General features: G+C 36.8%; 1 protein-coding gene across 1 annotated transcript in view; it reads left to right on the forward strand.

Annotated features, from left to right (window-relative positions):
* The window catches only part of LOC120629439, a 47937-nt gene that overhangs the window by 13598 nt on the left and 15345 nt on the right, over positions 1–18994 (forward strand). Inside the window, exons 4-7 of the mRNA XM_039898381.1 lie at positions 4866–5032; positions 5921–6004; positions 15109–15207; positions 15736–15854. Coding sequence (XP_039754315.1) covers positions 4866–5032; positions 5921–6004; positions 15109–15207; positions 15736–15854 — 469 coding nt within the window. The remainder of the gene's footprint in view (positions 1–4865; positions 5033–5920; positions 6005–15108; positions 15208–15735; positions 15855–18994) is intronic.

Genomic DNA, 18994 nt, shown 5'->3' on the forward strand with positions numbered 1-18994 from the left:
GTTGTAGTATATAGTATTATGCTATTAGTCGAGCCCTCACATTTGATACCCATAGTTGTGAAAATATATATAATCCGCATGTTGGACCGATTTGTTTCAGACATATATTTTTCTGATATTTTTCTGTCTATGTCATCCAGTGATGATAGTTTCCACAGTACATCACTTCATCCTCTTGATGTTACACTTAATTCTAATTTCTCAGATTGTCTGAAAACCTTTAATGTTATCCATATTAACGCCCAAAGCATTCCGGCTCATTATCCTGATATGCTTGCGTCTTTTGATTCCCGTAACTTACACGCTATCCTAGTATCTGAGTCTTGGCTTAAGACTAGTTTACCCTCAACATCCTATTCACTGCCAGGGTTTCGTCTTATCCGAAATGACCGTGTTGGTAAGGGAGGTGGTGGAGTAGCGATCTATTTAAGATCTTACATTCCTTTCTCTATCGTTAGTTCGTCTTCACAACCTCCTCTACCCGATGCGGCTGAGCACTTGCTTGTGGAAGTTCTTTTATCCCACACAAAAATCCTTCTTGGTGTATTTTATTGCCCACCCTCTGTCTCTAACTACTTTCATTCTTTTGAAACAGTATTAGAAAAAGAAGTCCCCTTGTACAGCCATTCTATTATTATGGGAGACTTTAACACATGCCTACTCAAGGATGACTATCGTAGCAAAAAGTTAATGACTGTAGTGGAATCCTGTAGTTTGACTGTCTTGCCCCTTGCTGCTACGCATTACTCTCCTGGCTGTACTCCCTCTTTTCTTGACCTTATTATGGTCTCTTCTCCGGATTTTGTCTTCAAGCACGGTCAATGTCCTGCTGATGCATTTTCATATCTCCAGCGTAACTTTGGTGGGATTGACAAGAGTCGCCTTTGTGATGATGCCAGTCTTCTTGATTGGACTGCTATCACAGATGTCGACTCGATTGATCGTAAGGTTGAGGTATTTAATACTTTGCTAACGCAGCTTTATGATGCACATGCTCCTATACGACCGATAAAGATTAAGTATCTGCCAGCGCCATGGTTGTCGGATGAGATAAAAGTCGTAATGAATAAAAAGAATGCGGCTAGATATAAATATAAAGTGAAAGGCTCGGAAGACAACCGTGAAAAATATCATAAATTACGGAACCGCTGCAATACCATGTGTAGAGATGCTCAACGACGCCACATTCATAAGTCAGTTGAAAATGGTGATACCATTAAAACATGGAAATTTCTTGAGTCGCTTGGAGTTGGTAAGTCATCCAGTCATACTTCTATTAATTTCGATATTGATCTCCTGAATAAACATTTCTCTACTTCCGATACAATCGATAGTGTCGATAAGGAAAATACTCTTAGACTTCTTTCTTCTGCCTCAACTCCAGACTTTCCTGCCTTTAACTTCAAATCTTTCACTGAATGTGATGTTAAGAAGAGCATTATGTCCATCGCCTCGAATGCTGTCGGTACTGATTGCATAAGCCGTAATATGATCATTCCTATTCTTGATGTTATTTCTCCCATTCTAACTCATATCTTTAATTATTCAATCCACTGTAGTAAATTTCCTGATGCATGGAAAAATGCACAGATTATTCCTCTTCCTAAAAAGACAACCCCCGAATCTTTTTCGGATTTTAGACCTATATCTATTCTACCCTTTTTGTCAAAAGTTCTTGAAAAACTAGTTTTCCAGCAACTGAATCTATTTCTTAATAAACATTCCCTTCTCAATCCTTTGCAATCGGGATTTCGTCTTGGTCATAGTACGGTTACAGCATTAGTTAAAGTGACCGATGACATTCGGCTGGCGATGGATAATAAGCAGGTTACAGTTTTGACTCTGCTTGACTTTAGCAACGCTTTCAATACTGTTGACTATGACATTTTGCTTAGTCTGATGTGCTCTATTAACATATCTCCATCTGTGATAGACTGGTTTCGGAGTTACCTCTATGGTCGTCGACAACGCATTCGCTTGGATGAGTCTATGTCTTCTTGGTGTGATGTTACGGCCGGGGTACCTCAGGGTGGCGTGTTATCTCCCTTACTCTTTGCTATATTCATCAATTCCATTACTCAAAATATATCTTCTCTCTACCACATGTATGCAGATGATATCCAAATTTATCGCCACTCAAGCATTGAAAATCTTGGTTCTGCTGTCTCTGCTATAAATTTGGATCTTGGGGTTATTTATGAGTGGAGCAAGCAATATGGTCTAAAAGTTAATCCTGTGAAGTCTAAATCAATCATCATTGGCAGCCCTGGAATGATTTCCAAAGTTGATGGACGTAACTTATGGCCTATTCTATATAACGGTGTAGGTATACCTTTTTGTGCTACCGTTAAAGACCTTGGCTTATATTTAGATCAGGATTTGTCTTGGTCCACACATATAAAAGAAATGAGTAGACGTATGTTTGCCACCATGGGCTCGCTGCGACGCCTAAGATCTATTCTCCCAATCCCGACTAAAGTTATGTTGGCACATTCCCTCCTTCTATCTATTCTTGACTATGCGGACGCAAGCTATCTTAATTTGACTGAGGACCAGCTTAACAAACTTGAGCGTCTCCAAAATCTTGCTATTCGGTTCATATTTGGCCTACGCAAGTATGACCACGTATCTGAATTTCGACAAAAGCTCAAGTGGCTCCCTATTCGCCGTCGCCGAGATATGCATGTCCTTTCACTTCTGTACTGTGTGTTATTTAATCCTAAAACACCTTCGTACTTGAAGGAAAAATTTGATTTTGTAGGATTGCCTGCTGATTTAAGATCATGTCGTATGCTGACACTTCACATGCCTTTTCACAAGACGAAGTTCTATAAACTCTCGTTTACAGTGCAAGCTATTGAGTTGTGGAATGCGCTCCCACTAAATATACGTGAGGCAAAATCGCTTGAAACATTTAAAAACGCGGTGAAAGCATATTATCTTGCACTATAATGACGACATTTATTATACCTTGATTATGTTTATTTTTATTATCTATATGTTCATATATGTGTATGATTGAGTATATATTAGTTTATTATTTTATATTTATTTATTATATTTTTCTTATTTGTGCAATTTTGTTTATGTATTTGTATTTAGCTATTTGAATGTACGTTTATAATAATTTTACACCACCTGTCCGCTCTCTCTCATCTTGTCCTAATCCAAAGGTTGCCTGGCAGAGATCGCTACTTAGCGATAAGGCCGCCTTTTGTATTCTACTTCTGTCTTTGTATTTCTTTTGTTTTTTTTATTTTCCTAACTTCATTGTGGTGTACAAATAAAGAGTTAAATAATAAATAATAAATATAGATATATTCCTTCACCGTCGAAGCAACCGATAATTATTATATATTATTCGTATTTTATTATTTATTATTTTATATTATTTGCTTAAAAAGCAAATAACTAGTATTTAAGTAGAAATAGATTCAAACTCGTCCCCCCCGAAAGTGAAGTCTAAGTTCTACCCACGGTACTATCACCGCTTCCTAAATTTTATTATCACACGTGAATGATAATAACCGGGATCGAAGGGATAAGCGTGTTCTACCAGGCACGGAGGTTGACACTGCCAATTTCCCAACTCCAGACTGGTACCAACTAGAAATTCCTAGAAAATACACAATAACGAACTGTATGGTCCTACCAAATTCGAATCCAGGACCTTGTGATCCGTGGTTGAATACCACCACCACAAGACCGAAGAGGTAGTTATCATATCGCAAGGTATTAAAAACCGAATCATGCTTCATTTAATTTTTAATGATTGAATTAATGATTAATTGATGCATTAATTAATGAATAATTGAATAAACTTTTACTGTACATGACGCAGAAAACAAAATTAATAAAAAATGCAAATACTAAAGAAAAAAGGTACCATTTGACGGCCTTTTCGGAACATAGCGAACTATTCCAGGCAATTAAAGGCGTATAAGAAAAAGCTTAGCAATAAATAAATACACTCTTTATAAACGAAAGGTAGATATAAAAAACCGCCTTACTCGAAATGGACATAAATTAGAGATATCTGCATATCGTTTGCGAAAGGTGCATAAGTCCTTTGTGGGATTAAGTAATATATGCTTTTATAATATGATTTTCAAGGTAATTTTGTACCTACCAATGCATAAGTTTAAAAAATGTATTAAAACAAATTTAATACATCGTAGGTACTATACGATTGATTAATTTCTTAACGACAAAGCTGCTTGGAAGGCTGCTGCACTCTCAACTCTCACAAAATAGTAAAATTCTAAAGATAATAGGTAATACGCTGAGTTTCTTGTCCTCTCTTCTCGGTAGAATCTGCCTTCCAAACCGGTGGTAGAGTCATTACAAACCGACTGACTTGACGTTTGAACATTGCTATTAAACTAAGTCTACTTAAAATAAACTAATTTTGGGATTTTGCACGGTATTAAAAAGCTAGTCACTTTTATATTTATTATTAATTTTATTTTTTCAAAGTTAATGAGACAAACTTTTGATAAAGCTACGCCAAAAAGATATCATTTTTCAGACAAAAGGAGACGTAACACATAAACCAATATCGAAATTGTTATCAGCGGACGTAAAATTTCACGCTCGAAATTCTTTTTTGTGTCGTCCAAATGTTTGGAATACATTTTCATATATCATAAATTTAAATCCGATAAAAGGAGGCTCAAAAGTTTTTTTTTGTTGGTAAAAATTAAAAAAAAAATATCATTGGTAGCTGATTATAAATGCCTACTTGAAATAAATGAATTTCGAATGTTGAATTTCGAAACATGATTACGCATCGATTTATTTTATCAGGCCAAAAATGTAGAGTACTAAAAATAAAGTCTATGCCTAAAGTTCTAATTATTTTGCAGATAGTAGACGGCAACGCAAAAACCGACGTCTCCAACAGAAAAGAACCCGGTCTCTTTTGCGGAGAGATTGAACAGCCGCAGACCTTCATTTCGGAGACCAACTTCGTGAAGATCGTCTTCCACGCTGACAACTTCACCGATCAGACGTATTTCAGTTTTGACTCAAGGTCAGTATACTCTTTGTTACTAATGCTTACCTGATTTTCCTACCATTGTGTTATAATGAAGCGGTGATAGCGCAGTGGGTAGGAACTTGATTCCCCTTTCGGGGAGCCGAGTTTGAATCCCAGCACGCACCTCTAACTTTTCTAAGTAATGTGCGAAGTAATTATCACTTGCTTTGACGGTGAAGGAAAACATCGTGTGGAAACCTACATGCCTGAGAGTTCTCCATAATGTTTTCAAAGGTTTGTGGAGTCCACCAATCCGCACTGGACCAGCGTGGTGGACTACGGCCTTAACCCCTTTTCATTGTGGGAGGAGACCGGCCGGTAACCGGCCGGATGATGATGATGAATAGGCATTTTTTTGTTACTCAATAGGCAGAAGTTGAGTCAGTTTTCTAGTTTAGTGAATAGGCATTAACTTGATAAGAAAGTTATACAACGCGCACAACTGCGCGGAGAACGGAGCAAGGACCACGGAGGTCGTCAAAACATACAATACAATACAATATTTCTTCTCCAGCTTTATCCCAAACCGTTTTTATTGTTGAGACAAAAGAAGCCCGGACCTATTGTCTAATTCGTTCAAAATCCTTTTAGTTATGAAATCGTAAGCAACAGATTTATTTAGAAATTTATTATATTCATTAAATACTAAAGTCAGGATATTATAATGAGTATATTAAATTTTTGGGGGTTTAATTAAGATGGGAGGGTGGTAGGGGAATACTTAATTGTATACAAGAAATATACTGGAATTCTAAAACTCCACGCCGCTGGCATCACGTCACTATTATAAAATATTATAACTATGTATGTGTGTGCGCGTATGTGCGTTCAGGTGTGTTTGTGTGTTTCATCACTTCAATAATAAAAGTTATTTACATACAGAGCGGAGCAGCAGTTCGAAGTATACCTGCGCTACGGCCAGCATCCAGAACTGTATCCCAACAGGCGCGGAGAAGTTGTAGCGGGGTAAGTTGATGAATTGTATTAAGTAATACATTATATATATATTTTTTTTGTAATGTTTATATACGAGCGCTTGACTGCAATCACACCTGATGGTAAGCGATGATGCAGCCTAAGGTGGAGCACGCGTGCCTAGAAGATGCCTATTTACTCTTGATTTGAAGGTACTCAAAATGTTAGACACTCGGGAAAATGGTAGCTGGAAGGGCTTCCAGATCCTAGCGGTGCGGATCAGAAACGAAGATGCGAAGCGCTTCGTACGCGTCCGCGGTATATCGACCACGTAGGAATGCAGATCCTTACGGTGACTCGCGGTTCGATGGTTGGAGGGGGAGCTAGATCAAATAGTTCTTGAGCACAATCTCCGAAATATATCCCATAGAATACCGAAAGGCAGGCAACCTTGCGACGATGAATGCATATGTTTACATTAATCCCACAGACACCGTTTGTTAATAAAAAAAATCGAGTTTATTAACCCCCGACGCAAAAAGACGGACGATATAAGTTTGACGCACAGAATATTCTTAATATTCAGAAACCGTGTACACGACTAATTGAAAGTATCAAAAGCCACTGGTGTTTCTCGAACAAGGGGTTAGTCACTTCTTTCCATTAAGCAGCTGACAGTAATTATTTTAACTCTTACATTCTAAACGTAAAGCGGTTATAGCGCATTGGGTATTAGCTCGACTTCACTTTCTGGGGGGCACAGTTCGAATCCCAGCTTGCACCTCTATCTTTTCTAAATTACGTGCGTTTTAAATAATTAATAACTTGCTTCAACTGTGAAGGAAAACATCGCGAGCAAACCGCGTAGAACTCTCAGGCATCCAGTCTGAGTGTTCTACATAATATTCTCAAAGGTGGAGTCCACCAATCCGCACCGGACAAGCCTGGTGGACTACGACTTTAAACCCTTCTCATTGTAGGAAAAGACCCGTGCTCTGTAGTGGACCGGAAATGGGTTGATGTGATAATGATAATGATGATGATGTTGATGATTCTAAACGTTTACCATAAAATGGAGAAAAGCTAGCATCATTTAACGGGTGTGAAGTGATATGTGCTCGTGGCGTTTTCAGTGTTTTTGACAGTGCATGCAATAATGGCTGAATGCGGGTATCATCTTTATTCTGTGATTTGAAGTGTCTGTGTGTATTGTATCGGCAGAACGGATGCACCGATTTCGATTTATTTTTTGTTTATAATTGGAATTAGTCGAGTATATTCTTAGCTATATTTGATGCAAATCTATTCAAGATGGCCGCCGCTACAAAATGGCGCTTGGCATATTATTTCACAACTCCATATAAGTTTCAAGTTAAAGGGCTTGACGAGTAGAATAAATTAACATGATATTGGAAGTCGGGGGTTTTTTTTTTTAATTTCAAATTTTACATTTTACGCATAGGTGATATTTGCTCCGACCCTAAAAATATAAACAGTTATGTTATATAGCGTACATAAGTGCGTTCCTCGTATCCACAGACGATTCAAATTACCCCCTAAATTCCATGGGAACATCAAAGCCTACTCATTGAGCATTTCGATACAAATCGTTTTCAAAGGTATCCATTGTGCCCAAATTTGGAATCCAATTCGCGATAGAACTGGAATGGAAACGTAATCCAATCTAACATGAATATTGGAAACATAGATATATAGAACATATTTCTTTATTGTACAACACAATACCCCATTCGTAAGGAAAAGCATCTATAATAAACTAGTACAATAAGTGAATGTTATTGCTAAATAGAGATTTCTTTAAATCATACCTATCAATATTGAATGAGAGGATTCGTCAGGTATTTTGTCGGCTGTGTAAACCTATGAGTTATGAGCAGGTCAACGCCTCGCACTGTACCAGGCTTAAGTGCGAACAAGCATGGAGTACTGTAGTCACCTGTGGGGTGGCTCTGCCAAGTACCAACTTGAAGCTTTGGATTCGGTGGATCGTCGCGCCAGGAGAATTATAGGCGACAATTCGTTAACGCAGGCGAAACTACATAGTCTCCAGCACCGACGCAATGTTGCCTGTTTATCGGTTTTTTACCGGATATACTTCGGTGAGTGTGCTCAGGAACTTCACAATCTTGTTCCCCCTTCCCCGTTCTACCACAGAACAGCGAGACACCGAGAGCGGTGGGATCCTTATGTGGTTGATATCCCATCAACACGCACGAAACGTTTTTTAGCCACGTTTCTGATACGTGCCGCTAAGATGTGGAACGCCCTCCCGGTAACTGTGTTTCCTGCCACGTATAATTTAAGTTCCTTCAAGGCTAGAGTGAATAGGCTTTTTCTAGGCAAGCGTGCTCCAACCTAGACCTCATCATTCCTTTCTAACGGGCATGATTGTCGTCAAACGCTGGCCTATCGTTAATAAAAAAAAAAAAGTTCGATTCCCGCAATTAAATAATTGTTTGTGTGATGAATATGATGTTTTTAGTGTCGAATGCTTATCTATATATCATCATCACCTCAACCAATTGCCGTCAACTGATGCACATAGGTCTTTTGTAGGGAGTTCCACAATACACGGTCCTGGGTCGCTTGCCTCCAGCGGCTCCCAGCTACTCGCCTGATGTCATCCGTCCACCTCGTTGGGGGCCGACCAATATATATATTAAGCGTATTTATGTATCATTTTCATCATCTTATCAACCTATTACCAGCCCAGTACAGGGCACAGATCTCCTCTGGTCCACCACGCTGGTCCAGTGCGGATTGATGTTCTTCACACATCGTTCTCAAACATTATGGAGAACTCTCAGGTATGCAGGTTTCCTCACGATGTTTTCCTTCACCGTTGAAGCAGGTGATATTTTAATGCTTATACCCCTTTAAAACAATTAAATAGTATTTTCCTTATAAAAAGTGTCTGAGTCATTTAAATTTACGTATAGGTGAAACTCTCCAACAAATCCTTAGATTAAGAATACAAAACATCATAAGTAACATCCTCAAAGCAAATTGTATTCAGTACTAGCGTACCCAGCCCGCTTCGCCGCCTAGATTTTGCTTTATTTTATTTAAACAATAAACTTACATTATAAAAATTTTAATTTAAGTCTCATAATATATTAAATCTTTTATTTCTCTCCGCATTCATTCTCTTCTATTCTCTTCTCGAGCGGGTGAAGATCATTATCTACACCCATGTACACCCAACAATAGAATATCATCATAGTAAATAAAAGCTGTATTTGACAGTTTGATAGATCAAAAATAGGAGTGCTCCGATCGTCACCAAACTTTACAGGATTACTCGCCAGGTCAATCCGGAGATTCCCTGAAAGTTTCATTGAAATCGGTCCAGCCGTTTCGGAGCCTATACGGAACATACCCACACTTTCTCTTTTATATATATATATCTAGAGATTATCAGAGAGCGAAATATAGGTCCTATTATGTAAATGAAAATAACTATTCATGCAACGGTCTCATTAATTTGTCCCTCTGTCAGCGAATGACCCCTACTCAAACGACTGATTACAAGCTATAAATCAGGGGTCGTGATAATTGGCGACCGAAAAATCGCATTCGGATTCATTCGTTCGATATTCCGGTCACGTAGCGAGTGAAGATTTGCCGCCTCAATTTTGATTTGAAAGTATTTTATGATGAAATTCCCAGGCGAAGCTCAGGTGGTCCTGGCTTCGATTCCCAGCTCTGTTTCGGTATTAATAAGTTAATTATTAAGTAAAAAAACGATGTTATTTTATAACTTTAAATTAACAAAAATATGAACTATGGGCTCAAAAGAAATGAAATTTCAGTTACTTCATTAATATGGGAAAAAGCGGTTATTTGTTTGTGTGGCCTTGCGGGGCAGCATCGTTAAACACTTTTTAACAAACCGAAATAGAAACATTTTAATTAAAAATGAGGTCCCGGTCTCATACAAAACAGTGGATTAAATTTTTTTTAACCAAACTTATGCATGTATATTTTAAAGACAAGTATAAACTTATTTACCAATCCGTTACTAGCCAGAAGGTTGGACTACACCCTAAGCGTTTGCATGCTGAGGGAAGGTCCGCGCCCTGAAGTAGGCCGGACAATGGGTTGATAATGAGGAAGATGATAAAGATATACCGGTGGTAGAGTCACTACCAACAGACATATATGACGTCAAAACTGCTTAACTTGAAATAAATGAATTTTGAATTTTTTGTTTATTATATCTGATTTTATAATTGATGGTTAGCTGGGTTTAGGCGCTATCTGTCGAATTAATTTTATAACTGAAAATTAATTAATCAGTTATTGCGTTAGTTAAGGCGAAATAAATGTTAAGATATAGCGGTGATAGCCTAGTGGTTTGAACTTCGTTAACACTTTCGAGAGGCCGAGTTGGAATCCCAGCAATCGCCTCTACTTTCTAAGTTATGTATGTTTTGTCTTAATTTTTTGGCGTTGTAAAGACCCTCTAAAGGGGGTATACTCAAAATAAAAACCACCACGGCATATCCCTCTTGGAATTTTTGGACGCCCGGGGAAGCCCTTGTATACTTCCCGAACGTCTACCAACCAACCCAGCCGATTCCCCCCCGCTATAATGAGGAAGTGATCGGGATAGCTAGAACCCCCTCCCCCCCCTCAGAGAGTAGAGAGCCTTGTATAGTGACGGGTAGCTAGCCCAATAGCTGTACCCGCTGTAATACCCGCTGTAAAACCCGCCGACTTCAGGGAAGCTGACGAGCGGCAAATTTCCGCCTTTTTCTCCCCGTTTGGACTCTCGTCTGTACACCCGCTCCACGACCTCCCTCTGTGTAATGACGTCTGTGCAAACATTTATCACGGCTACCCAAGACCTCTCGCTGCTCAGCATGACAAACACTACGCTGGGCAGCGAGAGGTCCCCGCCAAGAGCCGCGCTGGGGACCCCACTTGCTGCAAACCTCGAGGATCTACTGAGCCATGTCATCCGCAACACCGCACCCATGGCACTTTAGGAGACCCGTACCCTGTATTGTACAGCCAGTAATGTGTCGGTAATATAAGAATGTTCTAATCGGTGTCCTCTATACTCCTTAGGGATAACGGTACTAAGCCTATAAAAATGATTCCGTCCTTAGCTAGGGCAAAAGCCATACTCCATCCATTCATTCATTGAAATTGCAAATGAAATACGTAATATCTATTCATCATAGGCTCGCAGTCGATCGGCTCTCTTTCAGTGATTGTCCCGCGCTCAAGCTCTTGATTAAAAGACATAAATCAAAGGCCGCATTAATAGGTCACTGTAATACTGCGGTAATAGAGCTTTCTGTGTGATTTATTCGTTATTTCCGTCGCGCAGTTACTGATATTATAGTTTTTTATGGACAGATTTCGAAAATAAGGAATTTTTCGTGCGGTGACGGCAGATCAAAATACAGTTGTCGACTCCCCACCTTTTTACTCCTACGTACGGGGTGATTAAATGTACATAACAGAGAACGGGCAGCAGCATCCTTTGTGCTACGACTACCATCTACGGCGATCACCATCCCGTTTTCACTAAACCTAGGAATCCTCTAAATTGGAAGCCTAATGATTTAGGTGTTGGCTAGAGGAAGATAAGGCTTGTAACGACGTTAGCCGCATCTAAAGTTACGACCTGATTCAGCGTTTCGTAATGTTTAGGGAGCTTGTAAACTGACATCGACAGCTGAAAAAATTTGGTATTTTTACTAACAACTAAATTCTATCGAAAATTAAAAATATGATAATACAAACACAAAATACCTCACCTTGTGGCATAGACAAAACTGAAACTGAAACAGAACTGAAACTCTCAACAAAAAATAATATTATTATAGTGTAAAAGAATTAGTGACAGTAATATACCTACTAAGTTTAATATGTATTATTTGCCTAGTTAATTTAAAATAACATTATTTCCTATTTCTGATTATTGTATTTTTATCCTTTAAATTGTAACGTAATTTTTATTTAATTTTTAATGTTTAAAACAGTTGTACACTGTATGTGACAGTACATTGTGATGAGACTTTAATTAAATGTTTACTTGTTATGTACCCACATTATATACACACTCTCTCTCTCTCCTCGTTGCACGTTAGAGATAGAGCGCATTTTGGAAGACCTTTATGGTGGTTAAAATATATTATAGCATTTTTAAATATCACCGTTCATATTTGCCTGGTTTTTTTGTAATTTAGCCAATCAAGCTTAATTTTCTTTATGAATGCTATAGCATTTTTGACCCATAAAATTATGTGTTCCTACAAAAATATTCATTAAAAACTACATAATTTAATTTAAATTTAATTTTAATTAAGCTAAAGCATAAAACCGGATGATAAAAATACCGGAGCATAAAATTTCATGAATTGAATAAAAATTTCAATAAATTTATACTGAAAAAAGTGCTTCTAAATCTAGCGCCACAACAATTTTCCTGTTTCTTACGCCGCTTGATAAACTAACCCTAGGCTGATTTATTCAGAAGTAACCTCACGTAGCCACCTAAATTATATCCATTAGCCTGCAGATACCTAATGATTCACGCTGCTACGCCTGAGTCCTAAGCAACTTAAGGTATGTTTTATGGAGATTTATTAAAGCAAAGAAAGTTTGACTGGAATACATAATTTATAATTTTGTTTTGGCTATATGTCTGTTCATATGGTATCTGTTCCTTATTAAAGGTATTTCTTAATACGCTACAGTGAGTGCAAACGGACGAAATTATGAGGTGTTTTTCAATGACAACTAAACTTAGTCAGAATTATGACATTAAACTTTTTTTTTCCGAAAGAAACTTCGTAACTGCGAATTATTGCTTTATTTTATTACCAGAACCCTCTTTAAATGACATCGTCATATCGTATTAAAGCTACGTCCTATAGCTACGACAAGATTATATTTTTTAAGACTTTTAAATCAATATCATAATTTATTATTTTGGCGTAACTTTAAGCTTCCCAAGTTCTCAAAAGAAATATTTTTTCGCAGTTTTGCAAAATTTTTCAGTCATTATCCGCTTCTATTGGTCCTTGCGAGATGTTATTTAGCCTATATCCTTCCTGGCTAAATGGACTTTCCAATGCATATAGATTTTATCAACTCAAATTAGTAGTTCCCGAGATTACCCTCTACAACGTCACAAAAGTAACCTTATTATAGTATTACTATATAGATAAGACGCCGCCATGTCATCACTTAGTTCGGGCAAAACATAAACAATTTTAAGCTGTTATAGCGTAGTGTTTAAGAATTCGACAGTCAAACAATGAAAATGCATTTATTATGTTCTTTAGAATAAACTGCTGCAACATTTCAATAACGCCAGTATTTACAATGTTTCCTACTAGATGGCGCTTATAGTCTTTTATAGCCTGCTAAAAATGTTTTTAACAATTTCAGCACTATGCACATCGGGGAAGCGTGGCTTGATAGGCTAAATACCTACGCGCCATCACAAAAATACTTCAGGGATTTAAATCCGAATCTCTCCGGCTATGCAGAGAGAAGCGGGCTCAAATCCCGCCGGTTCAGAAATAACGATATGCATTTTACACATATTTGTATAAATCTATCCATACACTGTTCACTCCACAGCTGTTATTGACAGACAATAGCGCAAATATATCACAGTAATGGCGGAATAAATTGGAAAGTGTCAGCGCGTCGATGTAGTCAATTATATCGAACTGCTGACTTATATATAGCGGACGTGGTATAAATAACGACCTCATGTACGCCCGTCTGTCCGAATGTCGCAGCTATTTAAATCACAACTATGTAACGATTTTTTATCAAATACTATGGACACAGATAGATAGATAGATAAAGTCTTTATTGCACAAATTAAAAGCGAAAACAAGAAATAACAAAACAATAAAAAAAAACAGACACAGTTTAGTTTTCTGGGATTAAAAGTAGTTAATGTTTCCATCCGTCCTTTCAAGTAATTTTAGGCCAAAATTTAACTTGATTGTTGACTTAATTAGGGCGTGAACGACAAACACTATCGCATTGACAATATTAAAAAGTAGGTATCAAGTTATTAATTGTAGATTATGCATCAAGTTTGTATACATTGGATTTTAAGTCGAGGTTCTTAAGCCGAGAGTGCGTAATCTATTATTCTACTAATCTAGTTCTGCATGAAAACTTTGTACAGTTATTGATCTAAAAGGACAGATCACAGGAAAAGGTAGTGGCACAAAAATATTTCATGTTACTATCTCTGAGACTTAACTGTAAAACCAAAACGCTAACAGTTTTTCAGTAAACCACTACCATAGTTGTTACCGAAAGAAATCAGAACATCACATGCAAAATTAAAATTAAGTGACTACTGGCACCTTAATAGGTACGCGTTGTATAACGTAGGTTATATACGCGTGTCGGTCTTTTATCTTCAATAGGGTTGTCATAACTAAGCACTTGAAATGAATTGAATTCGTTTGATTGCAAAAAAAATATGCTTCTTTTGATTTAATATATTTACAGGGTGATTCCTTATGAAATATAACTATACATCCTTCAATATTATTTCGTAATTCTTTAACACGTTGTATATTTTTATTTACGACTTCCTTAAACATTACGCACCGCCAAATCGGTGTCGTAACTTTAAATGGCGCCCAAAGTCATTAGCCATCTGCTAAGAGTTGGTGAACCGTTTTTTTCTCTACGCATCACTGACTTATGCACCCTTCAACAGTATTTTGTGATTCGTTTACAGGTTGTATATCTTGAATACAGTACAGTACAATACATAACAAGCCTTGTATAATTATTATTCTATTTTTTATTTATTTATTTATATGAAAACCTGGATAGCAGCTTCATTTTTGTGCCTTTTGGAGTAGAGACTTTGGGACCGTGGGGTCCGGAGGCAAGAGCCCTTTTCAAAGAATTATCGAAAAGGGTTATCGAGTCTACCGGTGATCCTAGAGCGGGTAGTTACCTTGGCCAACGAATTAGTTTGGCCATCCATAGGGGCAATGCTGCCAGCATCTTGGGAACTGTGCCTCGCTGCGGTGGTTTCGAGGACGTATTAGATTTTATTTAGTTTTTAAATAGTTTATTTTAGGTTATAGTTATGTATTAATAAAAATTATATTTTATTTATTGTTTAGATCGTACTGCGAGCGTGTGTTCCGGGATTGTCGCCTTCAAACCTGCTATGTCCAGTCAGCTGCGTATCCTGGCGTGTATCCCAGGAATCTACACTGCAGGTATGCCATAATGATATGAATAGCTACTTATATGCCTGGTGGACTACGGTTTGCACCCTTCTCAGTCTGAGCAGAGACTCGTGCCCATTAGTCGACCGGTAATGGGCCGATTTTGTAATGTAACTGGCGCAGTGGGCAGCGACCATGCTTTCTGATTCAAAGGTCATGGGTTCAATTCCCACAACTGAAAAATGGTCTTTAGATGAACATGACTGTTTTTCAATATCTGGGTGTTTATATGTGTATTATAATTATTTAAGTATTATTCATAAAAATATTCATCCGTCATCTTAGTACACACGAAACAAGCTACGCTTACTTTGGGGCTGTATGTATTGTCGTTGTTTATTTATTTATTTTTATTCAATTAAAAAAACTAGATTTGATAAATGAATTTTGAATCTTATTTTTAATTATTTCACCTGTGCGATATTATTAGCTATGCCAAGCAAAACAAAAGTGCTAGACTAAGCTCATCCTATCACCTTTTTTTAGCAGTGTACACTAATACAATGATTTTTCATTTAGATATCACCTGAACACCCGCCTGCCTTACATAAAGCTGTACATAGAGAACGAAGAGTTCAACATAGACGGACAACGGTGCGAGAATATTATGACATGTCCAATGCGGCCTATCACTTCAGGTAAGACCTTTATCAAAAAAAAACGTAATAAAACCTCACGCCTTCTAGCATATTATCGAAACTCATCCGGACGGTCCCCAAGGACCAAGCTGCCCCACATTTTAATTACCACAGTGAGTGAATTAACTCGAATGAATTAAATTGTAGAATCGCCTAGCAGAGAAATATCAAAACTATTTTGTTTAGAAAATATGCACGACTGGATTGTTTATAAAACCAAATAAATTGTGACCTACATAAAAACAGTAGAAGGAGAGCGTTTTGTGACGGAGTTGGTCCGGGGAAGGACTTATGAATATAGAAATACCTATGCTACGCGACGCGTACCTTATAAAGTGACAGGAGTCACATGATTTTAATTTTGCAAGTGATGTTAGGGCTGCATCTGATTTATTTCAGTAAAAACTATCCTAGTGGTCTAGTACTCAAAACTATTAGGTTTTCGGATTCACAGATAATCCTCAGAGGCAGTAAATAATGTACCTCTGAAGCCTGTGAAGTATTATTTTGGTTTTCATTTACACGTTGTATATTGTTAGAGACAGACAAACAATTACCGATACAAAAATCGGTAACAATTGTATTTTATCATCTGTGACAGCACTTTCCGGATTTATTATATTACCTATGGCAGCTGTCACTGTCTATTTCCATCGCTGGTTAAAACTCTAAAGCTATAGCTTGTTTCCCAGCTACAGTAAAAACATTTATATTTTTTTATTCATGAATTAATTTTGTGCGCTATTCCGCGCAGAATGTTGGGCACCTCGCGGCTTGTAAAGCAAAAACTTTGTACCCCTTTTTACGAAAATTGCGCGTGCGGAGGAGCTAGAATTTCCTTCAGTAAAAGTTTATATTGATAAGGAGCGCAGAATGCATTTGTCTTTTTCTTGTGACATAAGACAAATATAGTAGCCTAGGCGAAATATGTGATTAAAGTAGTATACTCTTTAACGACAGAACCAATGATGTTCAAACTTATAATTTAAATTAATTATGGTTGAATTTCGTCCACTAGGCGTGTTTATTAATATAATTGAATGATATTGTAATAAAAAAAACGTGTGTGTAAGAGTACACACACGTTTTTTATTATAGCTTCGTTAAAAGTTATAGCTTCTTTGGCATAACAAGATAAGCATAGTTTCAAAAATTTTATCTTTCGCCTTATTCTACGTTTGTAGAAAAAAACGACACCAACAATGGAAAAAAGGTATTGTTTGAATTATTGAAAATCAAACCTTTTTTAAGAAAAACTAAAATGTTAACTATAGCTTACTTCATGTTGTTGGAGAAATAATGCCTAGTTACCAAGCCAATTTTTTTTTTATTACTTTTTTTTTTTAGTAAATATTGACGGGCCAATTCTGCCCCACCTGCTGTAACAGAAAATCCTTGTACTATAAACACAGTAATAATACAGAGCATGCTTCGCAGGGCGTGCAAGGAACAAGCCCTATAAAATGTCTCGCTGCGTTCCTAAACTTTATGTGTAGGTGATACCATAACATAGCTATATAATAGCATACAAATATTATGCATATCACGTATGGTAAACTTGGTTAAACTTTTGTTAAACGAAAAACTGTTCGTGGTAGTACTCACTATCAGCTCTCGTTAAACGGACGCTACGTTTAGATAGCGGAAAATCTTTAACCTGGAACAAAAGCCTACTGGCTAAAGTATAAAATTAATTTAAGACTTCTAAGCACAACTTGCTCGTCGGCTACGATAAACTTTCCCAAAATCCGGGCGTTTTAAAAGCGACTAATTTAGAAATTCTTTATAATAATGAACTGTTTCCCGAGATTATAGTGAAATACAACCGGAAAATACGAATATCTTTTGAAGATGTAAAGGCTAACTTTTGCTGACGCAGGACAAAAGTCTCTGTAGAACTTATAGACCAAGAGACGACACCGACTTTTTGCACGACTCCGAAATAGTATTTTTAGACTCAAGTTTGATGACATACATGTCTTGTACTTTAACTCGATACTTAAACAAAAAACACTCGTTATACAATTAGACATATATAAGATATACTTTAATACTACAGGCACTTTAGTTTTCTCCGTACGTTCCAATTTTTCCGTTGCCAGTTTAATGATGATGACAACTGCGAAGCCAAACTGAAGTCTACGCTTCATGTCGGATCGATTGTTTAGTAACGGAAGTAGCTACAACTTACATAAGGAGAATTTTACTTTCATTTTAATGTTTCGATATTCAAAACCGACCACACAATTGCGAGTTTAGCGAGTATTTATAGTATGTACAAATGTTTTTTGTTTGAGTATCCTGTAATACTAGACGTAAGTTGAAAAAATAAATAAAATATTTCACCCTATATTCCCATTCAGAATCGTAGGTTCAGAACCTTTTTTGCGATTCTTTGAATGTTGTTAATTGTTTTTTTTAATAATAATTAAAAACTAAATGTTAATTCTGATAGGTGTTAAAATATTACTCTTAATCTCCCATTAATTGAATACACAACATATCACAGTGTAGTTTTGATACGCCATTTTGCGGATTATAGTTCCCTCTAATAAAGACAATTACATTGAGGATTTCGTTAAATAATAAATAAAAAAAATTGTATTGTTATCCTAAATGAAACTCATCTACACTGAATTAAACTTTCAATAATAATTTAATCATTAGATATTCTCAAAATCATCTAAATAGATGGTAAGCAAACGTAGTTGCTGGCAATGCTTTTGCGTATTTAAAAGCATGCTAATGTTTACATAACAAAAAACAATTACTGAAACCAATAATTTACTACTATGAAATACAATGTAAACAATGTAACAGGCATTCATTAATTTATTAATTCTAAGATCAGTAAACGCATTTGATGCCTTTTCACCTTATTGGTTGTTACCTTGAATGGGTTGGCAGTTTCTTTCTTGACTTTATAACTTATATTAAAACACGTTGGTTTATTGGTAATTACTATATTCTTATCCTAAAGTGTTACCAGTTGAAACAAACTATTAAAGAATTAAATTAATACAAAAAAAATATTTTTTCTGTTTCCCGGATTTATGTCTTCTAAACCCCATACAGCAAACTGTATTTTGAAATTACCTTTCAAATGTTGTTAAAAAAATATTAGTTAATTTAGGACTCAA

The sequence above is a fragment of the Pararge aegeria genome, chromosome 14, assembly GCF_905163445.1.
Source record: "Pararge aegeria chromosome 14, ilParAegt1.1, whole genome shotgun sequence".
Taxonomy (NCBI): Eukaryota; Metazoa; Arthropoda; class Insecta; order Lepidoptera; family Nymphalidae; genus Pararge; species Pararge aegeria.